The sequence below is a fragment of the Gobio gobio genome, assembly GCF_949357685.1.
Source record: "Gobio gobio genome assembly, chromosome: 6".
Classification (NCBI taxonomy): Eukaryota; Metazoa; Chordata; class Actinopteri; order Cypriniformes; family Gobionidae; genus Gobio; species Gobio gobio.
The window spans coordinates 2435006-2460054 of record NC_137102.1 but is presented as its reverse complement, the minus strand read 5'-3'; the positions used below and the strand labels follow the sequence as shown (position 1 = coordinate 2460054).

At 37.8% G+C, this 25049-nt stretch overlaps 1 protein-coding gene across 1 annotated transcript in view; it reads right to left on the bottom strand.

Annotated features, from left to right (window-relative positions):
• Nucleotides 1-1387: 1387 nt before the first annotated feature.
• The window catches only part of tnn (tenascin N), a 63341-nt gene continuing 39679 nt past the window's right edge, over nt 1388-25049 (bottom strand). The window contains exons 7-15 of the mRNA XM_079819194.1: nt 23989-24252; nt 17663-17926; nt 17308-17438; nt 9773-9911; nt 7442-7593; nt 7258-7354; nt 7007-7171; nt 4223-4386; nt 1388-2057 (exon numbers count right to left, since the gene is read on the bottom strand). Coding sequence (XP_079675320.1) covers nt 1935-2057; nt 4223-4386; nt 7007-7171; nt 7258-7354; nt 7442-7593; nt 9773-9911; nt 17308-17438; nt 17663-17926; nt 23989-24252 — 1499 coding nt within the window. The 3' untranslated portion in view covers nt 1388-1934. The remainder of the gene's footprint in view (nt 2058-4222; nt 4387-7006; nt 7172-7257; nt 7355-7441; nt 7594-9772; nt 9912-17307; nt 17439-17662; nt 17927-23988; nt 24253-25049) is intronic.

Genomic DNA, 25049 nt, shown 5'->3' with positions numbered 1-25049 from the left:
TGTGGGTAAGTTTAGGGGTAAAGTTAGGGACAGGTGTGGTGGTGTGGGTAAGTTTAAGGGTAAAGTTAGGGACAGGTGTGGTGGTGTGAGTAAGTTTAAGGGTAAAGTTAGGGACAGGTGTGGTGGTGTGGGTAAGTTTAAGGGTAAAGTTAGAGACAGGTGTGGTGGTGTAAGTAAGTTTAACGGTGGGTTAGTTGTAAACAGTGTAATTATAAACGTAACTACAGAAATAAAAAAAAATTGTAAGTACAATGTAAAAACATGTATGTACACAATAAGTGCTTTGTATCAAATGAGTAACTTAAATGTTTAAGTAGTTAAGGCCATCTAATATAAAGTGGAACTTATATTAACTTTATGTTACTGTATGTAACTTACAATTAAGTGCAATTATTTTATTTTAGACACCAATATATTTTTACTCTTCTGTTTCACTGAACAAAAATGTTTCACTTTGTGTCCAATAAATGAGCAAAGGAAAGCTTTATAGACGTATAATGTGGCGTTAGGGTTAGTGACAGATCTGCTGTATGTTTATATGGAGAGAGTATAAACTGCTGAACCGCTTGCAGCCGTGGACACACCCTATAACTGCAGTTTTCCATCCCATAACAGTCCTGAGCGTCAGGAAACTCTCCCCTGCTCACACACACACACACACACACACACACTGCCCAGATCTCCACACAAACAGGCCTTGTTTTGTCTCATGCTCCAGCTCACACTAATGCAGGAGGGGAAGGTGGGGAGAGGAAATATAACAAACCCCATTCAGAGCAGTGATTCAGGCCCGGACTGATGAGGGGAAAGTGAAGCAGAGCTGCAGTCCGGCTCCTCCTTCTCATGGCAGTTCCTCTAACAGCTGATTTTCCCGGTATGATCAAATCTTACATTTCTGAGGGCCCACTGCAGAGCTAATGAAGCTGAAATGCTGCAATATGTGGTGTGATTTTTCTAATTTCCCGTTATTTTGGCCTATAGAGCCGTCAAAACTCATAAAGTTTGTGCCCCTGGAGCTCAACAGCAGTGCTGCGTCTCACTGGTATATCTGTGGCGTTTATGGGTCAAAATGATAAATTTTTCTTTTATGCCAAAAATCATGAGGATATTAAGATCATGTTCCATGAAGATATTTGGTCAATGTTCATATCATAAATGTATTATTAGTAGTAATATGCATTGCTAAGGACTTCATTTGGACAACTTTAAAGGAGATTTTCTCAATATTTAGATGTTTTTACACCCTCAGATGTTCAAATATTGTCCTATCCTGACAAACCATACATCAGTGAGAGATGATTTATTCAGATGAAGATGATCTGTACATCTCCCTTATGACTGCTGTTGTGCTCACGTGTGTATGAAAGATTCCAGATGCGTTTTATTTCAACAAGATTTATTTCTGTAAAAATATGACACTTAATTTGGTGTCTGTGTCAGGAATTATAGTACAACAGTACACATCCAGATGGAAGACATTATAGCTTAACCTCTGTTATAAAACGTCTTTTTTATGCATGACATTGAAATTTAATCATAACTGTCAGCTATTTTGAGAAAGGGGGGGGGGGGGGGGTCATTAATATCCATTAAAAAAATTATCATACAGTACAACGTCCTTTGGAAAACACTGTAATAAAGTAAAAAAGAGGTTCTGTGAAGATCATAATTCAATAAACCCTCAGTTAGATGTATGAAAACACTGTATGGCACTGGGATTCCACATATTTAGTGTTCTCTAATATACAGTGTGTAAATATACTAAACTTAAAGAACTAAAGCATAATCTAAATCTGCCTTTTGTAAGATGATACAACACACAGCGGGTAAGAAGTGGCTTTCCTGATGTGAAGACCATTCCCAACCTGGTTTGATCCAATTCCCACACGTTTTGGATTTGAAAATGGCGTTTTGTAGTTTTTGTCAAGGTATTGTTAATAGACTGGCCTCCTCTTCAGCGCCCGCTTCTGTCTGCCCGCGGCTCCCACTGGCCGGATCTTCATCTCTGCAAAGTCCAGCGACTGCAGGTGACCCTTCCACGGCTCCCAGTTCACGCCCTGAGGACGGGTTTGACATTCATGAGCTCATTCATCATCCAGGAGCATCTCTGACAAATATAAAGCGGCCATTTTCTGTTCAAAAGTGTAGTGTTGGAAAGATAAGACATAAGTGTCTCGTATGCTCCCCAAAGCTGCATTTACTTCAACAAAAATACAGTACAAACTGTAATATTGTGAAATATTATTCCAGATTAAAATAACTGGTTTCTATTTGAATATAATTTAAAATATAATTTATTTTCTGTGGTGCAAATCTGAATTTATCATCATTCCTCCAGTCTTCAGCGTCACATGATCCTTCAGAAATCATTCTCATATGAGGATTTGATGCTCAAGAAACATTTATGATTATTATCAGTGTTGAAAAGTGTTTAAGATTTTTTGTGGGAACCATCAAGTCCAGTCCCTTTATCTCTCCAGCTCTTCTCACACACACACACACACACACGCACGCACACGCACACGCATGCACACACACACACACACACACACACACACACACACACACACACGCACGCACGCACACGCGCACACGCACACGCACACGTACGCACGCACGCACGCACGCACGCACGCACACACACACACACACACAATTTAAGCGCATTTAAAATAAAAATAACAAGCATGATTTCATCTCTTAAATGTCTTAGTGTCTGTTTTGGTCCTAATTTAGACTTTTAAAATCTAATTTCAACATTTTATCTTATAATTATGACTTAGCATCTCATATTTTTGACTTTTTATCTAATAATGAGGACTTTTAAAATCATATTTACAACATTAAAATTAATATTGAAAATTTAAAATTCTTTGGGCAATATCACTGAACTTTTATTTAACCAAAGCAAAAGTAAATGTCCTACTTAAGTCAATTTTTCATCTCTGCTTTGTGTGTTTATTTAAAATTAGACAAATCTGCTATTACTGTAATCTGCTATGATGTTAGTCTTGTGTGTGTTCTGTAAGAGTTGAGATGTTGTTTAGTGCTGATCTGAGAGATAACTTTATTAACTCTATGAGAAACCATGAGATAAAGACTGAGAGTCAATGTTCAGAAGTTATTAATTATGATGAAGTTTTGAACTATGATGCTGTGTTTTGAGCTGTTTCAAAAAAATATATATTTTTAATGATTAAAAAAATGCCATTATTTTATTTGAAAAAGTTAATAATTGTATTTTATTGACAAAATATTTTAGTTTGTCATTTATATTTTTTTGCTTGTATGATGACATTAATCTGTCATATGCTCATGTTACTATGGGGCATGTCGTCACATTTCACTTCCATTCTTTCGGGGTAAATAAAGAGAAAAGTATAAACTGTATTAATAAAACAAAACCACATAATTGTTCTAGACATGTGTGAAATGAATGTGGGAAACAATAAATACTCTGAACCCCAAGTGGATTTACACAAACTGAGTGTGTCAGAAAGTGTTAGGTTGTGTTGCTCTCCTCTATTCATTTCTTTCAAAACCTTCCTAAATGATTGTGTGTGTTTGGGCCATTTCTATAAAAAAAAATAACAAAATAAATAAAGTTTCTAAAATGCCACAGTTAACACTGCAAAAGGCACAGATTATTTTAAAAAAGTACCTCTTTACCACCTAAGCTTAGCTTGACATTTAGTAAACACATGTTCTGCTCCTCGTGTCCTACACTCTAAAAAAAAAAGTCTCGTAATCATAAGGGAACCTTTTTTAGTGCTATATAGCACCAATTTTGGTGCTTCACTGGTTCTTCAGAGGTGCTATATAGCACCTTAGTCAAAGAACCGGTGAAGAACTGCTGAAGAACCGCTGAAGAACCACTGAAGCACCAAAAATGGTGCTATATAGCACTAAAAAAGGTTCCCTTATGATTACGAGCCAAGAACTATTTTTGGTGCCATATAGAACCTTTTTTTTTTTAGAGTGTATCTCAGTCAGTAAACCTGTTAACCTCACAGAAATAAGAGCTCTAATGGGAACATACATCTCCAAACAGCTGGAAAGTATCGTCTGATTAGTGAACTTATGAGATGTGATAGATTCAGGACACTCTTCTTCTGAATTATTGGGCTGTTGGTGCTGTAACTCGAGAGCTCCCTCTGCTGGCTCTTACATCTCATCACCGCAGAATAATGCCATCCCCTTAACTCCTCTAAATATAACTCACCATACTGTGTCTGTTATCCCCGAATCTGCCGTTGAGATTGGCCAGGTGGCAGTTCTTGTACCACCAGGCTCCCTGATGGGTGAGGGCACAGTTCCCCAGAGCAATGTCATTGTCCGAGTCAACGGTGGAGAACGATCCTCCCTGATGGTACGTCATGGCATCACCTGCGCACAACAGGTTATTAATAACTCCACTGACAACACTTCATAATAACTCACGCTAAAGCATTAGGTAAAGCACACCTCAAAAAAATAATTTTCATTTAACACCATTGTATAATTGCATTGTGTTAAACTGACTGGAAACAGCTGCGTTTTAGCTCAACTCAATATTTTCATTTTGAGAGAACGTGTTTCGGTTAAGTAGGCCGAAAATATTATTTGATGCTTGTTCAGTTTACTTAAGTAAATTAAGTTAATCCAACACAATTCTTTACATTGCATTATAGAAACCAGGGACAGGATTTCCCCTTCCCATCATGCTTTGGACAGGACTGGACACGGAGAGTAAATATAAGCGTATAACAATCGGAAGACTTGTTAATGTTTAATGTTCTTTTCTGTTTATATGTGAAAGATATTCTGGTGTGTTAGTGTGTTTGGAGGTTATTGTGGTGAAGTAGAGCATTTGATTGGGCTGAGGACCTGCTAATGACTATTAAAGTTGTTTTAATAATTAAAAACAAATACTTTGGGCATGCCATGGATGTAATAAAACCATCTTCTGGCTAGTCAATAAGATTTTGTAAAAAGTTTTCTTTTTAGATAACATTTGTAAATATTGTCAAAATTATATTTCACTAAATAAAAATAATCAATTACACCGGATTACTTGTTTTTGGTTTTTGTTTGATATTAATATTAGAATAATCAAACTTAATAGTTTTGGGCAAAATTAAGAATGTTAACCTGATTCAACGAAATGGCATTGAATTAACCTTACGTTAAAAAACTTAAGTTTACTGAAATAAACAATGTTCATTAAATTCAACATAACCCAGTTACATGAAACCTGTTGACATAAAAAAGTTGAGTAAATCCAGCGTATAATAGTTAATTCATCATTTATGAATGAATATTTCATACTTTATTAATGATCAATTTATCATTTCTAAATGAAGTGTTTTATTATTTACAAACCAGTTATTTAGGAGTTGTCAGTGGTTCATAAGATCATTAAGAAAGTGTAAGTAAATGATTAATAAACTATTTAAAGTACATTTTATTATTTAGACATAGTAATATTTACTCAGTGTGTTAATTAATGCTTTATTAACACATAATTCATGATTAATTCAACATGTAGTAGTTGTCAGTGAACTATTTCTGAGATCTAAAGTGAGGACGATTTATGCCTCGTAAAGGTTTTATAAAGATTTATAGGCTCAGTTATTCATTTTCACTTTCTTACTTATTTTGTTCTTTTTGTTCATTTTGTTGTTTATTTTGTTGACGTATATTCATTTTGTTGCTCTTTTTAATTTATATTCACTTTCTTATTTTGTTCTTTTTTTCATTTTGTTGCTTATTTTGTTGACATATATTCAATTTGTTGCTTTTTTTATTATTCACTTGCTTTCTTATTTTGTTGCTTATTTAGTTCCTTTTTTTATTTTTATATGATATTGCAGAGGTTTAGTTTTCATGTTATATTAAGTGTACAGTTGAACAGTTTCATTTTGTGCATCTTGAAATAAATATTTCTATGTTCGGTAACACTTTACAGTAATGTTCATTACACTCTAAAAAATGCTGGGTTAAAAATAACCCAAGTTGGATTGAAAATGGACTAGTGGCTGGGTTAAATATATGCTTAAAATTTGCTGGGTTAGTCCATTTTCAACCCAACTTGGGTTATTTTTAAACCAGCATTTTTTAGAGTGAATAATGAACTGCACTTATAAAGCATTTATTTTTCTTTGTTAATGTTAATTTCAACATTTACTAATGCATTATTAAAATCTTGCTAACATTAGTTAATGCACCGTGAACTAACATGAACAGCTGGATTTATATAACGTTAACAAAGATGAACTAATGCTGAACAGAGCTGTTGTTCATGGGTAGTTCATGTTAACTTAATGTATTAACTAATGTTAACTAATACAACCTTATTGTAAAGTTTTACCCACTTCACAATAACTCACGCTATGAATCATTAGTTCATAGTTCATTCATCATTTATAAAGCATTATTAGACATTAGTAAACAGTTTATAAATGCTTTGTTCTTGATTTAAAAGCATATTTCATACTTTATTAATGATCAATTTATCATTTCTAAATTAAGTGTTTTATTATTTACAAACCAGTTATTTAGGAGTTGTCAGTGGTTCATAAGATCATCAAGAAAGTGTAAGTAAATGATTAATAAACTATTTAAAGTACATTTTATTATTTAGACATATAGTGATATTTACTCAATGTGTTAATAAATGCTTTATTAACATGTAATTCATGATTAATTAAACATGTAGTAGTTGTCAGTGAACTCAATGCGTATCTGATATGAATTAAACACTTTGTCAAATTATAAAGGATTATTGCAGCTTCCAAAGGCATCATATGGAATTTGAATTTAAAATCTATAAATGTGTTTACTTTATTTAAAAGTCTGAAACCTGCAGTAAAGTGTGTCCGTCTCTGTCGGATGGTCAATGCATTATAATCTCGTTTTGCGGGTGAACGGGGGACAAACTGAAATTTCCGTTACTTGAGATATTATAACTGTTAACAAATATATATATATATTGTTAGGTATGATCTGATCACATAATCCAGCTCACCAGCGTCTCCTTTGTATTTGCCAATAGTGAGTTTAAACTTCTGTTTGACTGGGGCTATCTTGAAGTTGTCGTAGACGGCATACTTCCTCTCTGATCCCGAGCCCAGATCGAAGCGCGCCTCATACTGTGTGGGAGTGTTGGTCAGCTCATGGATCTTCTCTAAACCTGTTCACAAAGAACAAAACCAGCCTCAGAGCCGCTCAAATCAACATCAACAAGTGAAAGGGTTCAATAAGTGAGATCGGATATACCGAGCCAAAATTCCTCTTTGAGTTCTCCAAAGCCTTTCATATATTCTCTCCAGCGCTTCATGAAATCGACTTTTCCGGTGTTTCTTCTCTGTAACACCTGTGGGTGATGCATTGGATACATTGTTAGATACAAGACATAAAAAAATGAAGATTGCATCAATTAATAATGATATTTGGCACTCACAATCCAGCCTCCGCCATCAGTGGTCATGTCACAGAACACCTGTGTGGATCTGCTGCGGTTGCCATTGATGTAGATCGAGTAGACGCCACTGTCCATGTTCCCGTTCCTCATAATCTGAGTGCAGTCCATCGGGAACGGGTACAGCTGACCCACTACAAACAACGGCAGGTCATTGAGTCAGCGCTGCTTTTTATTCCTATTCACTTTCTTTTATTTGAAATAAGGTGACACACTAGCAGGGTTCCCGATCATTTTCGGTGATAATTTTCCAGGATTAAATTCAGAGGTGGACAGAGTACACAACTATGGTAGTATGGAAAAGTATGGAACAGTATGGAAAACGCAAATAAAAAAGAAGTGATTTCTAAATTTACTTTGACTTGTATTTCATTGCAGACAATATGAACACAAAATATTTCATGTTTTGTCTGGTCAACTTCATGTCATTTGTAAATATGCATCCTTTCCTGTCATTCAGACCTGCAAAAAGTTGGGACAGGAGCAATTTAGGGCTAGTAATGAGGTAAAATGGTTAAATAATGATGTGATTTGAAACAGGTGATTGTAATTATGATTTGGTACAAAAGCAGCATCCAAGAAAGGTCTAATCCTTTAGGAGCAAAGATGGGCCGAGGATCGCCAGTTTGCCAACAAATACGTGAGAAAATTATTGAAATGTTTAAAAACAATGTTCCTCAAAGAAAGATAGGAAGAGATTTGGAAATTTCACATTCAACAGTGCATAACATAATTGAAACATTCAAGGAATCTGGAGGAATTTCAGTGCGTAAAGGACAAGGCCAAGCCTAAGCTGAACAACCGTGACCTCCGACCCCTCAGGCGGCACTGCATCAAGAATCGTCATCATCTAGAAGCCATATCACCACATGGGCTCAGGACTACTTTGGCAAACCTTTGTCAAGTACCACAATACGTAGTTACATCCACAAATGCCAGTTAAAACTGTCCTGTGCCAAAAGGAAGCCCTATGTTAACAGTGTCCAGAAGCGCCGTCGACTTCTCTGGGCTCGAGGCATCTGGGATGGACCATCACACAGTGGAAACGTGTACTGTGCTCAGATGAAGCAGTATTTCAGGTATTTTTTGGGAGGAATGGACGCCGTGTGCTCCGGACCGAAGAAGAAAAGGATCATCCAGACTGTTACCAGCCACAAGTCCAGAAGCCAGGGTCTGTCATGGTATGGGGTTGTGTCAGTGCCCTTGGCAAAGGTAACTTGCACTTCTGTGAAGGCACCATTAATGCTGAAAAGTACATAGAGATTTTGGAGCATAATATGCTGCCTTCAAGAAGACATCTTTTCCAGGGACGTCCATGCATATTTCAACAAGACAATGCAAAACCACATTCTGCACACATTCTGCAGTCCTGGCTGTGGAGGAAGAGGGTACTGTGGACTGTTGCCCACCTTAAGACTTGTTTGCAGGAAGAACGGGACAAAATTACACCTGAAACACTTCATCACTTGGTGTCTTCAGTCCCTAAACGTCTTTTAAGTGTTGTGAAAAGGAATGGCAACATTACAAAGTGGTAAATGCTTTACTGTCTGTCCCAACTTTTTTTGAAATGTGTTGCAGGTCTGAATGACAGGAAAGGATGCATATTTACAAATGACATGAAGTTGACCAGACAAAACATGAAATATTTTTTGTTCATATTGTCTGCAATGAAATACAAGTCAAAGTAAATTTAGAAATCACTTCTTTTATTTTTTTATTTGCGTTTTCCATACTCTCCCAACTTTTTCTGATTTGGGGTTGTATTTACAAACTTGGACACCACACGCAGCTATTGACTGACCACAAACAGCTAATAACTTACTTGCATTTTTCATTCGTTGTTTCGCGGACTTGCTGTTTTGTTTTTAACCAGTGTTAATTTTGACAGCAAATTTTTATTTAGTTTTAGTCATAGTCTTTTGACTAAAATGCCATTTAGTTTTAGTCATATTTTAGTCACCTGAATTGTTTTTAGTTTTAGTCTAGTTTTAGTCGACTAAATATTATACAATATTATAAATATTATCTCGCTCAAAAAATGACCAAAGAGTTTCGATATTTTTCCTATTTAAAACTTGACTCTAGCCTGGAAATAGTCTGACTTCCCTCAACATAACTGAGGGGAGCGCTGGGGACTATTTTCAGCGTAATATCATATCAAGCGAGATGCTAACGCTCTAATCAGATTCAATGATCTATGCTAAGCTATGCTAAAAGTGCTACCGCCAGACCCGGAGATCGGCTGAATGGATTCGGAAACGAATGGGAACCCTGACTAGGAGTGAAATAAGGAATATGTATTTCATATATTACCTGTAGTAAATGTCGTCTCCACTACTCTACTCCTCTTCGAGCCCCTGTAGGCAACAATGGTGACGATGTACTTTTTCCCCATCGCAAGGCCAGAAAGAGCAAATCTATTGTCCCGCGCAGTCAAAGATTTTTCCACAGTCTAAAAAAAATAAAGCAGAGAAACAAATAAAATAAAATGACAAATGTCTCATATATCATATCAGATAGACCTACTAACAAACAGAACAGGGAACACTTTACAGTAACGACCATTAGCTAATGCTAATGTTGATCATGCCTCTTGTGGTCTGATTGGTTGAAGGACTATCCAATTGCGTACAGAGTCATTTGAACTATGCTCGTTGATCACACCTCTTGTGCAGTAGAAAACACAGAGCAGATCCCCAGACTAATGTTCAATCTTAAAGGGATCCCTGGTGTTAAGATTTGAATGGCTTAATATAACATAAAGGATGTCTCTTACGGAAATATGTAGTAGAAAACCCATGATCTGCGTTATTTAAAAACCCATTATATATTTGGACAATGGGTGGCGCCATTTTGTTTGCGTTCTAGGTCGATGACGTAGAATGGTTGCACTCGGCAATCAACTGCTATTCTTACCACAACACAACTCAAAACATGTTTCAGAGATAAACAAAACCAATCAATTGCTTTGTAATTGCATTTAACACACGTGCACAAAGACTCTCTCTCGCACACGCACACACACACACACACACACACATCAGACAGACTGCTCTGTCTCAATCGAGATGTGTTATGGGCTGCCCTCATCAGTCTCCTATACAGAGGCTGAATCTGAAATCGCCCCCTAAAACCTCAATCACTATTCCCTACGTTCATGGGCGTCAGTTTGGTTTGAAATGTGCTGGGGACAGAGACGCATTCAGAAGTGCATTTTCAGAAGTGCTGGGTCATGTTTTGAAAGACTATGTCCTGCAGCTTACTAATGTAAATAAATAAAAATGTCAGATGAGAGACATATTGCGGGTCTTATAGGCTAGCCTATCTTACTCATGCCGACGAAAGCGCCCCGCGAATTCTTTAATATTTTTCATTTTTGCAATTTTTTTTACCACTTCATTATCAGAGTCCCACTGGAGCCCGTGTTTTTTTTATCCTCCCTATTACACATTAGTTACAGCCATTAAAATAGTTCAGTTTTGTTTTTAATGTCAAAGTAGATATATTTCGTTTTGTTTCTTTATTAAGTTAATTTAGAAAAATGTTTAAAGCATTTAATGTTTGTTAAACTAAAGTTTTTGCTTTTTAAAGTGACGACCAAGCGGCCAGCGGCCGACAGTGAGTTAACCCAACACTTTAGCCTCTGAAATCAACACTTGACTTGTCTTGCTTATTAAATCCATAAAAAACACTTAAAGCATCGTTTAAACGTTTAGCCTCTATCACCACCATCACAGTAAAAAGGCATTTTTGACAAGATGAGGCAGGCAGATCGCAACTGCGCGCGCAAACAAAACGGGCTACACAATCTAAACAAATAAAAAACATGCTGGTTGTCTTACCTTAGGCTACACCTCTCCGTGAAATGAATATATATCCGATCTTCAATTCCCGTGCTATATGCACATTTAACGGAGTTCATGTCAACGAAATCAACCGATATGAGTATTTTATTCATCAGCTCTTTTCAACATCAAAGACCGCATTATGAGAACGAGAGACCTAAACACTGGTAAGAGCATTTAGTCTCATTAATTTTAATGAAGACGATTGTGCTTTTGAGCATCTAAATCTTAGCTTATTTTCAGTTTCACTTGTGGCAGTTTGCGTGTTGGCTTGCTTTACTCATTTGCGGCGATGTGTGTTGCATAGCGCCGTCCTACCCAGATAACAATTTTTGGTTCCCAGAACGTTCTGGGAACGTTAGTTTCTGGTTCCCAGAACGTTCCCAGAACAGACATCCTAACGTTCTCTATTGGTTAGCCAGGAAAGTTTTCTTTACGTAAATAGAACGTTCCCTGTTGGCTTGGAGAACGTTCCCCTAACCTTCCCAGAACGTTCTCAGAACGTTCCCGGAACGTTCCCCTAACCTATTTACTCCGATATAATTTACCCTGCTGTGCGTCAGTAATCGTCCAGCAATGCCCGCGTCCCATATGGTATAAGCGGCATGGAAAACGGATGAATGGACGTCAATAATCAGTAGCCTACTACAAACCATGTCTTGTTTTGAACTTATTTAATCAATAGAAATAATCCAAGCACATAAACCTTCATATGGAGGATTAAATAAGATTGAATTATGCATTTCGTAACTTGTATCACTGACGACACCTACTAAGTTACCACAACCAGGTAGGCTACGTTTAAGTGCCAAATAACAATGACTTCAACACAATATGTGGTTTTAAAATATGAATTTTATTCACAGACATTAAAAATGAATAAAGATTACTTTAACTGGGATAACTGCATTATTTTCTTACCACTGAATTAACGGAACGTAGCCTTCTCTCTTTTGGTCAGTAAACCAAATCTCCTCGGTTAACATCATGTTGTCTTCAATTACTTGTCAAATATCTGTGAAATCACACTATTTACACTGGTATATTTATTAATTATAACCCATTATTAAATAAAGACAGATAAACTAATGTTAGTTAGTCGGTAAAAACGAAATGACCGTTAATTTTTAAATTACGCGAGTGCGCGTCTTTCTGTGGATGACGAAAGAAAGCGCGTGCTGGAGAAGCGCGCACAGATCAGAGGCGCGCAGTAACGAAATATACAAATAAACCTGCGTATATATTATAAAAAAATGTAATCTAAAAATAACCTGCAGGGAACGTTCTGGGAAGGTTCTCTTTAGGTTATAAAATAAACCCCAAAAATAACCTGCAGGGAAGGTTCTGGGAAGGTTCTCTTTAGGTTATAAAATAAATCACAAAAATAACCTGCAGGGAACGTTCTGGGAAGGTTCTCTTTAGGTTATAAAATAAACCCCACAAATAACCTGCAGGGAACGTTCTGGGAAGGTTCTCTTTAGGTTATAAAATAAATCACAAAAATAACCTGCAGGGAACGTTCTGGGAAGGTTCTCTTTAGGTTATAAAATAAATCACAAAAATAACCTGCAGGGAACGTTCTGGGAAGGTTCTCTTTAGGTTATAAAATAACACCTCAAAAATAACCTGCAGGGAACGTTCTAGGAACGTTCTCTTTTGGTTACAAAAACACAACCAATTGAGAACGTTCCCAGAACGTTCTTATTTGGTTCCCTACAAAAATAACCAAACGGGAACCATATGGGAACGTTAGGGGAACGTTCTGTGTTTATTGGGTATAGCCTAAAAAAGCCCGAAGCCCGGCCCGCGTCTGAGGTAGGCTATGACTGGAAAATTGGCCCGAAGCCCGGCCCTAGGGCGTAAAAAAGTCGGGGCCCGTCGGGCTCGGGCAGAAATGTAGGGCTCTACTTTGAGTAAGGCTGAAAGCGTCTTTCTTTTTAATACATTTCTTGAATGTCTCAATTACAGTAGGCCTAGCCTATAGATAATTATGATATTTGTGGCTGCACCGGGGTCCGTCATTACGCTAAATCATGAGCGGTCCATGGCACCTGCTACCCATGGCTGTTAAGAACTGTACATCAATCCATTACAACAATTTCGTGTTATGGGCACTGCCACTGATACAGGCAGCGGAAGAGCCTATTTTACGGAGCTTGCTTCTGCTTTTCAAACGTTTTTACAACAAAAGATGTCGTTAAATACGACATAAGATCTCGTTATTATGAGAAAAGATGTAGTTAAAACGACATAAGATATCGTTATTACGACACAATTGAGCATAGCTGTCAACATTGAACATTGAAAATAAGGGAGATTTCCCGGAATCCATCCACAAAATAAGGGATTTTTTTTTACACGATTCTTACCCACAAACTTAAAAAAAAGAGTCTAAAGAGTTTACAACTACACACAATATTTTGATTTTGGCCGTCAGCGTCCTGATCCATCATTGCACATCACACTCATCTACCTAATCTCCTTGAAGTTTACTTCCCGCTACTTTTTCCCTCTTCCTCCCGCCCACGTCTTCTTCTTCTTCGATAGTAGCCTAAGCCAGTGTTTCCCAACTTTTTTCAGTCATTTTATCATACGCTACGCTAGGGGTATAACGGTACAGATTGCTCACGGTTCGGTTTGTATCACGGTTTTCAGGTACAGAAATTGATCAAATGTAAAATAACATTGCATATTTGACTGTATAAATTAAAGATTAATGCTATTAAACTTACAAAAGCTATTCAATCAAGAGCAGTGAGTGATGCCCTTGTCTTTTGTTTGACATTAAACAGACAGCAGTAAAGGCTACTGCCCCTTTAAGACCTCGGATATGCGTCGTCTTTTCTGGACTGTATAAAGTTTACTTAAGCCATAAACAGACTATGTCTGCTAGAATACTCATCAATATGGACATGTTGACATACTTTTTGCGTGAGTTTGTCCGTTCAAGAGCGAGACTTGAAAGAAAACTCAATATTTGCGCGCTGAGAGACGTGTGCGCGCTCTCGGATGAGTGCACAGACAAATTTTCTCACAGTGCGCGCGACTTCTCATTCACGTCTTCTGGCACTAAAACAGATAGTTGCGTGTTCTGAGTTGACACAATCAGAACGTAAAAATACGGGATATTTTACGGGAAAATACTAAAACGGGAAGACAGCGGGAAAAGAGCTAAAATACGTGAGAAACCCGGAAAAAACGGGAGGGTTGACAGCTATGAATTGAGTGGAAAAAATAATAGGCCTATGTGTGTGTCAGCAATGCTTCACCGCAAAATTGAACTCAAGGTTTAAAAAAAAAAAAAAAAAAGTGGTGGGTACAAAAGGACTCATGACGAAATCTGGTGGGTACGCGTCCCCCCCGTCCCCCCCGAAATCGACGCCTATGCCTACGTTATCCACTAATACAAACTTGATGAGTGAATGAAAACGAGTGTGCGATGTGGGATTGAATGAGTGCACTCAATAACGTCCACTATGGTTTCGGACACCACTACAAATGGTCGTCCACTCAAATAATGCCCTATTTATGCGCATGCCGATCTGTTGGTGTGTGTGTGTGTGTGTGTGTTTGTGTGCACGTGTGTTTGAGTGTGTTTTAAATGCAATCACAAAGCAATTAATTGGTTTTGTTTAACTCTGAAACATTTTTCGAGTTGTGTTGTGGTTAAGTGCAAATAGTGCCGAGTGCAACCATTCTATGTCATCGACCTAGAACGCAAACAAAATGGCGCCGCCAATTGTCCAAATATGTAATGGATTTTTTTAATAACGTGGATCTTTCATGGGTTTTCTACTATATATTTCAGTAAGAGACATATTTTATGTTATATTAAGCCATACAAGTCTTAACACCAGGGGATCCCTTTAAAAGATTGAGCTTGGTCAAGATTTTCTCAGCTCTCTGTTCAAAATTTTGTTTTTTTTATGAAACTTACTCATATTAAAGTGTTGATAAAAAAGGAATGTATGAAGCTAGAATAAAACATTTCTTGTTTAAAAGCAGAGACTATTTCTTTTGCTATGTTGCATGCTCAGATATTCATACAACAAAATATTCTAATATTCAAAATATTCTGGCGGTGGCTGGCAACTTTTTTTCAAACAATGGCGGGGAAAGAGTTCATCTTAACCCTCAAGGCCCCTCGCATAACAGCCCCTAATCCCGCCCTCGTGGACACATTTGGGCATTAATTTATTTATTTACCTCTAAAAGTGCCATATTTTTATGTAAAATATGCTTATTTTTATGTTATATTTAATATTTCTTTCACTTCAGTAAAAAAAAAATATCAGCAAGTCCAGAGAGCCAAAACCTAAAATTGTGGTGACGTCTGGTGACCTATGATGGTATTCATTTCTTTTTAAAGCTACAATATCAATAGCCACTAGATGGCACTATAACTCAATGGCTGCATTTGGGCTGAACTCTGTAAACCAATGTTTTAACAATCTTTTAAAAAATTTAAAATTTCCCAGTTATTGGCTCATTTAATTCCTTTGTTTGTGTGTGTGTGTGTGAGTGACTGTTTTTTATTTGACAAAAATAAAAAAAAATAAAACTCACTCTGTTATAGGCTCATTCAATGGCTTTCAATGCCAATGTTTTTGTGGATAAGTGTTTGAGTGTGTGTGTGTGTGTGTGTGTGTGTGTGTGTGTGTGTGTGTGTGTGTGTGTGTGTGTGTGTGTGTGTGTGTGTGTGTGTGTGTGTGTGTGTGTGTGTGTGTGTGTGTGTGTGTGTGTGTGTGTGTGTGTGTGTGTGTGTGTGTGTGTGTGTGTGTGTGTGTGTGTGTGTGTGTGTGTGTGTGTGTGTGTGTGTGTGTGTGTGTGTGTGTGTGTGTGTGTGTGTGTGTGTGTGTGAGAGTGTTTGCCACATTGAGTGTTGTATAGGCTCACTCCTTCATTTGTGTGTAAGTTTGATCTGCATTGTGTTGGATTTATTGATTTTTATTGGACAAATAAAAAAAATATGCTCGGAATTACAGTTTTTCCCATTCATTCCTATGGGTGCCCATTTTTGTCCACGAAGACGGGATTAAGGATTTTTTTTTTCAAGCACTTAACCAGGGGCGCTGCTTAGGGGGGGGGAAGTTAGGACGATTCTAAGGGCCCACGCACTTTTGGGGCCCCCAGAGATTGGTTTTATTAGTACTAATAGTACTAGTAGTAATGTAATAGAAATTATAAATGTAGAATTTACCAAAGAGTTAAAAATATAACAAAATTATGGCCAATTTCTGCATTTCTGGCAAAATCCAGCAACCGCTCACGCTCACAGGTAAAACGACATTTGCTCAAATCCCAATCCGACATGACATTTCTCTGTACTGTAGGCTAATATACTTCTTGTAGCCATTAGGAAAAGGTATTTCGTTTTATATTTATGTTCAAATATCATGTTATTTTTTTATGTCTATATATGTTGTCAATCTGTCAATCTATGTTGATTGTGAAAAGTGAACAGCAGTGAGAGGACACATAAGATGCGCAATGCCAGGAGACATGGAATGGGTCAGACATGATTGTGACCACTTCATTAAGTTTTGTTTTGTAGAAAGTCTTTCTTTAAAGTAAATTTCGTTTTGTATGAATTGTATCTTAATTTTAATCAATGTTTCATCAGCCAATTGGGGCATTCTGGGTTGAGCGAGCGGAGCTTAATTGGTCAGTATTATTAAATTGCAGACAAAGATTTTGGATAGCTAGGTTGGTGCGGTAGGGGCCCAACATCATATTCTTTCATAGGGCCCAAAATTTCTAGCGGTGCCCCTGCACTTAACATTGTAGAATCGAGTCCATTTTTGGGTGGCAAACTTAGGAAAAGTAGCCAAGTCTTGTACCGCTCAGATTAAGAAAAGTATTTAAAAAAAAAAAGGTTTTGCCCACATTTGTCCAGAAGACGGCTGTAGGGTTAATGTATAATTCCTTGTAAATTTTTAGCGTTAAAAAGTTACAATATGCAATTGAACAGTTTCAAACGCTGTGTGTGTGTGTAGAGCAAACCTGCTCGCTGCCGTCCTCCGGCCTGTAGGTCAGGGTGTAGCCCTCAATATCAGCCTGAGGAGCTCTCCATGTAATAGTGGAGGTTTCCGTCTGAACATCTACGGCTTTGAGATTCTTGGGCGCATCAATCTCTGCGGATCAACAAAAAGTGCTCGGTTACATGAGGAAACAACAACTCATTCTTAATGAGCTCTTAATAGATGAGACATGTGTTGAAAAGTGATGCATTCTTCCCCGTTACGCTTTCTGTGCAGAATTAATTAAGTTATCACTAATGCTGAGACAAGACCTTAGCAAAGACCTTCGTCATGCTTCACTTGACATTAGCAGAAGAAGAAAGCACAGATCAGATAACCTGTTTCTGCTTCTGTGGAGCTCTTTCTGCTGGAGCGAGGGCCTTTCACAGCCCAGATGTAGACTGTGTAGACGACTCCAGGCTTCAGACCAGAGAACCTGTAGGAGGTGCTGTCAGCTTCCACTCCAGCCTCCTGCCCCAAGCCCTCTGTAGAGCTGTAGCTCAGCCTGTAGCCTTCAATGTCCGCCTGCACCTTGTCCCACGTCACAGACGCCGAGTCCTCCGTCACCTCTCGGGTCATGAGGTTAGTAGGAGCGTCTATATCTGTACAACGGGTTAATAAACAACACATAGGTGAGATGATGCATGAGATGATGCAGGACTTTTCACACCGATGCAATCAAGGCAGAATTATTTCCCATCACTTAATTTCCCTCTTGGATCAGTAAAGTTTTTTAATCGTATCTAATGTTGGTTGATTCTTTAAAAAGTTGAGAGAAAATAAATGATGTAATGAATGTAAATTTGGAAATGCTCTGTGCTTATGATAAGTGTAATTTTCTCAAATTATTGTTTGATTAATGCATCCAGCAGGTTCTGTTCTGCAATTCATCACCACGACAAAACACTGAGTGCTGAGTAACACGTCTAACATAAAGGTCTTATATTAATACTTATATCAGAACTGACAAGATTTTGTAAATGTTCTACCGTAAATATATCATAAATGTATTATTAGTAGTAATATGCATCGCTAAGGACTTCATTTGGACAACTTTAAAGGAGATTTTCTCAATATTTAGATGTTTTTGCACCCTCAGATGTTCTAATATTGTCCTATCCTAACAAACCATACATCAGTGAGAGATTATTTATTCAGCTGAAGATGAGCCAAACATCTCATTTTCACAAAATTGACCCTTATGACTGGTTTTGTAGTCTAGGGTCACACTTATAATATATACAGTATAACTTGTAATTTGTTGTTGTCAAATCAGTAACCTCCAATCCACATTATTAAAACGTGAACTAATTGTTCCTGAATAATGACAATAAAGAGCTACTATTTGACTACCTCAAATGTGTTTACCTGATACTTTGCTTTTAAACTGAAGATTTACACATTAACCTTTTATGCTATGGGAACATTTTGGGGGATTTCCGCCTGGATTTGGCCGACCCAAATGTAAAAGTTTCCCATACACACACACAGTGTCTCTAAACACACAATACTGGTGTCATTTTACAGCAAACACTTTGAAGTTTCATAAAGCACTGCTAAACGTGATAAACATGTGAGTATATGTTGTCTGAGCTGTAATAAACCCCCAAAAAAGAGGCGCTTTTTGATTTGGTTATAAATAGGACTGTTGCAATAATCAATATATCGATATATCGCACAAAATATGTACATGACCTCAATAATTTTTTTGTGATGCAATATATCTGCCATTAAGTTTACATGATCATGAATGTCACCAACATTGTACTCGATTGTGCCGTCATCTTTTATTTTTTCCATGACGGAGGCGAAAGTGGTTCTCGGGCAGTTCTTTCATACCCAGAGCGGTTATCGACAAATGAAGAAAAGCCGCCATTTCAGGCGTTCTAGTGTTATCGTGACAGGCCTAGTTATAAAGTCATGTTTGAAAGGGTGTATCTCAGGCCCTGTGAGCTCTAGCACCCTGCAGACAGTTTGGGCTGTTTCCACTAGATGGCAGCAAACACTGGAAAAATGAATTTTGTAAAAATATTGTCAAATTGTCAAAATATTTTTTCCAGTGTTTGCTCCCTTATGCTGGAAACAGGCAGGGTTCTAGAGCAGGGCCTGGGTCACACACTTTCAAAAATGTATTTATAAGCAAAAAAATCAATGTTTGTCTGTTTTTTTTTATATTGTATATGTTTATTATATCACACACAACATATACTATAATATTTATCATTTTCAGCAGTGTTTAATATGTAATTTCAGGGTTTTCTGTAAAATGACACAGGGATATTGCATTTATACCACTGTAAATGGGGGGGGGGTTATATAAAAAAGGTAATATTCCTCTCTTCAGATCCATTTGAATAAATCTTGCACACGTGATCCAGACAAAATAATTGTGTCCAGTATTTTCTGTAATCTAGTGTTTACAGCCCAAACTGTCTGCAGGGTGCTAGAGCTCACAGGGCCTGAGTTACACACTTTCAATTATTTTGAAAATTGTTATTACAGCTTAGACAACATATACTCACATGTTTATCACTTTTAGCAGTGGTTTATGAAACTTCAAAGGAATTCCTGTAAAATGACACCAGTATTGTGTATTTAGAGACACTGGCCCTCATTTATCAATCTTGCGTAGAAACGGGCGTATATGTTGGCGTAAGATTATGCTTCCACTCCTCTCACCGCCTGATTTATGAAGCTGTGCGCACCTCTGAAATCCAGGCGTACGCAAAACCTGCCCTTGATAAATGAAAACGATCGTCATTAGAATAACACGCCCCTATATATTCAAGTCTCCGCCTCCTCCACGCCCTCATTTTACGCCATGGACACTCGGAAGACGGCAAAGAAGCGAAACTTCTCTGACGTGGAGATCGAGACCATCACCAGGGAAGTGGAAAAAAAACTAAATTGTTTTATTTGGGAGTTTAAAGAGTGGGATTAAAGGCGCCCACAAAAAGGTGTACGGTGGAAATCCAGTTTAAATAGCTGTTTGGATGAGAAATTACCTCATAATTCATTATTTTACAGCACGTGTTTTGAAATAATTAGCATTTAATTTCGTATCACGTCACATGTATTGGGTGTACAATAGTGATGATGATGTGATGTGGAGCACCATTCATTCACATTAATAATTGCATGAAAATTTGTAAAATTCGTATTATTATTATGATTTGTATTATTAATGACGCTTATTGTTATTTAGAAGAAGAATGTCATTATTATTATAATTTATTTTATTATTATTTAAAAGAAGAAGAATGTCATTTTTATTATTTTCAGTCCCAGTCCGTGCGCAGCTGCCGGGCCTAACCTTGAACCGTCAGGTAAAGCGCACAGGCTCAACTGGAGGAATACATATGCCTACAAATCAAATGCTTTGGTAAAGTCACACAAATTAAACATTGAAGTCCATGTTGCACAAAAATAAACACTGAAGTTTATATAATTACTTCCCTATTCGCACGGGATTAGTATTATCTGGGGACCTCTGGTGATTTGTAATAATTGCAGAGAATGTCTGTGATCTTAATCCCGTACGAATCGGCCATGTCTGTAATTTGTAAAGTAAAAATTCCCCCGCAAATGACCTTCCATATTTCGCCGAACACCGAGGTCCTGTGATAATATTAGCCCTGTGCGAATCGGCATCTGTGATTTGGCTTTGATTAGGCGGATCGTATATCATTTTTACAAGGTTTTTGTGTCCTGTGCGCATTTCTATCTTTATCTTTCACGAAGAATGGAGCTCGGCTGCATATAATGCGCACCGTTATGAATCCCGTGCGGCCGTGCGGATTATACTTTCACTTTAGAATGAGCACCAATTTGGGAGCAAATTGCTTGAATGGTGTGTTTAATATTATTCTTAATGAAAAACACAAAAACAGAACAGTACAATGACAACTCGCTTAAATGGGCACTTTTACATTTAGCTTTGAAACTGAATCTTCCGTCGTATATTGTTATTATTGCTCAGTTCAGTTTTTAATTGCGTCTGTTCTCTAACTGAACGAAATTATTTTTATGATTATAAAACAATCAAAATGATATCGATTCGACTGTTTATAATTTCATACAGCTATATCTATAACGAAAAAACATTTTCAAGTCTTGACATCATATCCGGGAGATAAGTCAGTAAATTCGAGTAAAATCACAGCTTATCCCGTGCGAATGCGCCACGCAAAACTCAGATGTGGGGAGTCATTTCTAAATCACACGAGGTCCCCAGATAAAACTAATCCTGTGCGAATAGGACTTTAGTTGTTGTTGTTGTTGTTGTTTTTTTACAGTGGGTCATAATATAGCATATCTTTGTCAGTGCGTTTTGTGGTGTTAGGAATTGTTTTTCTGCGCATTTTCGCACTAACTCAAAACGTGCGTACACCACCTCCTGAGCTGGCGTAGGATTTGAGCCGTACGCCAACCTCCATATTGATCAATCTCAAAGTCACCGTGGTTTCGGGTGTACGCTGGAAATTTGGTGTACGCACTTTTGATAAATGAGGGACACTGTGTGTGTGTATGGGAAGCTTTTACATTTGGGTCGGCCAAATCCAGGCGGAAATGGTCCCAGAGTAATTTAGTGTAAGTAAGTTACTTTGTGTAAAACAAATGCCAAAGTGATGCGTATCTAGAAAGTAGAGACTCAAAGATTTCAAATGGTACCACATATGGGGTCAGAGCATTTCAAATTTAAAGTATATACATGATGATGTCATTCGGGACCCTGTAGAGGTCAAGCATAAATACAAACACAAAATATGAAGGGTAGATCAAACATCAAGCTCAGACAGTGTGAATTAACATTTGCACTGAGCAAACATGTGATGGGTAAATTATTGTGCATTTAACAGAGATGCTGATGCTGAAATATTAACATAAATCTGTTGTCTGAAGCTAATTGAGTCAGTAGCAAACATTATGAAACACTGTCATATGTAAGTTCAGGCACCAACTATAAGTATCATGATTTACTTCCAAATGATCTTTAGGTTTGCCGATTCCTGCCAAAACCTCAAATATTCCACTGTAGCTCTTCCGTTATTCATGCAGTTTGTTAACGGCTGTGTCAGTTTCAGAAACACACAATGTAATCAGAAATACACAATGAGGCTCACACTATAGTGCACAGATTGCTTGCTGTAATGTGAACAGTGATGAATGGTTATGGAAACCCAACAGAGGATATGCATGGGTACATTTGTTATATATCCAAGTGCTTCTGTTTGGGTTGTGTTTCCTGACTGTCGGCTGCTAATGCACTTAGACCATCTGGTTTACCGTCTACAGCTGCACCCACCGGAGAAATAACTTTCTTGTTCTCTCTTTTAAACTCCAATTGCTGTGAAGGAGTCTTATTATTACAGGCTTGGCAGTTTAAAAGAGCTGAAAACACTATATTCGTTAATGATGCTTCCTCTTATGGAAAATCCTGGAATATTAAGGCTCCACGGTATTTTGTTGAAAACTGCTTAAGATATTTTTGGGCCAGTTGTTCAAAGGTAATCTGATCGGATTTGGGTTATCGGATTGGATCAAATCTTGAAAATGGGTTGTTCAAAAGGGAAAGAAGGGACCGGAAATCAGATTAGATCACGGAATCCAATCCTAGTTTTATCTGGATCAAACCTTCAGTTTGTGTTGTTCAAAACTTGTCAGTAGAATTTGGATAACTTTGATCCAAAAAAACAGGATCATCCTGATCCCAACAGGGGGTAGGATTTCAAAATGGATTCCAGGAAGAAAATGTAGTAAAACTTTAAAACTGGTCAAAAAATACAACATTTGTATCATATAATACACAAACACATATTATTTTATTTTGCTTTTGATTAGTTAGGCTAATTGTTAAAGTAATAAATCAGAAGTAGACATTATTAAGCCTTTCGGTAGCCTACAGTTAAAGTAAAAAAAGATTTAGCCGCCATAAAATAATCCCCAAACAGCTGTAAATATAAAAAAAATATATTATATTACATTTAAAATACTTTTTTTATCGCTTAAAAGACTTTTTACTTCTTATCAATTGTAAGAGATGACCCAGTCAAAAGTTCTTCGCGAGCGAACGCAAGGTTTCTCGAGTGAACGCTACGCGAAACTTTTCTGAGAGAACGCAAAAGCATTGGAATTTTTTTTTTCCCAACTCAAATTTTTTCCATCACATGTCCCTTTAGGGGCTCCGTAGAGCACGAGTAATCCAGATTTGGTCATCTGAAAAGGTGTGTATCTGGATCAGGGTGATCCAATCCAGTTTTGCTTTGAAAAACCGGTACAAAAGTAAGATGGATGACCTGATCCTGGATAACAAAACATGGGATTTCAAATTCCAAATCATTTTGATCCAGATTAAATGTTCTGAACAACTGGCCCCTTAAGATTAAACGTGTATCGTGCATGTACCAAATGAACAAGTGTAAATGTTTTCTGCTTGGAATGCATGCAAAAGCCTTGTTGGAGAGACAAAATCTCTGTCAAAAGAAATAAAACCAAGCAAGGAAATGACGGCTTAGATGCATCTGAGAACGAGAATGCCACGCTTCCATTCACTGAGAAACTGGAACGATCAAAGCCTAGATCCCTTGAGGGAACGCTTGATATGAGGAAATAAAAACAGAGCGGGCAAAGCCCCACATCCTCGCCCAGAAGGTGAACAGCTTACCCGTCTCGGCCTCAGTCATGCTCTTCCTGCTGGAACGAGAGCCCTTAAAGGCCCAGAGGAAGACTGTGTACAGGACGCCTGGCTTCAGAGAGGTCAGCTGATGAGACGTGGCGTCCGCTCCCACTTTAATTTCTCGGCTAGTGCCCTCTGCGGAGCTGTAGGTCAGCGTGTAGCCATCGATCTCAGCACGAACCCCATCCCACGTCACAGTGGCCGAGTTCTCCATCACATCCCTGGTGGCCAGATTGGTTGGGGCGTCAATGTCTGTTGGATAAGATAAGTCAAGGCGTTCAGATAGAAAATACAACACTATAAAAGAGAAAGCATGTTCGGTAACTATTATTTTACACACATTACCTGCACTTACCATAGTAATAACAGCAAATGATGCATAATTACATGCAACTATCCCTCAACCAAACCCTAGCCCTATAGTACAGTGCATCCGTAAAGTATTCACATCGCTTCACATTTTGTTATGTTACAGCCTTATTCCAAAATGGATTAAATTCATTATTTTCCTCAAGAATCTACAAACCCCATAATGACAATGTTAAAGAAGTTTGTTTGGAGTTTGCCAAAAGGACCTGAAGGACTCTCAGATCATGAGGAACACAATTCTCTGGTCTGATGAAACAAAGATTGAAGTCTTTGGCCGCTCATCTCCTGGCCAATCCCATCCCTACAGTGAAGCATGGTGGTGGCAGCATCATGATGTGGGGGTGTTTTTCAGCAGCAGGAACTGGGAGACTGAGAAAATGCCCAATAATGTGTGCCAAGCTTAGACTGTAAAAAAATATGGACGTAGTGTCTGTGACGTCCCCCATAGGATCTGAAGAGCAGTTCTGAAGCGTAAAGTCGGGTCGAGCTGGCCGTCGCCATCTTGTCAGAGTCACTCCCGATAACTGACAATGGGCAAAGAGGCGGGACGTGGGCGGAGCTACGGTGATGACTAACAGACAGCAGACAAACGGCAATCCACCTGTCACTCAAAGAGGCCACGCCCTTAATTATGCAGAACTTTAAGGCTTTATATGATGTAAACGAATGAGTTATAAAAT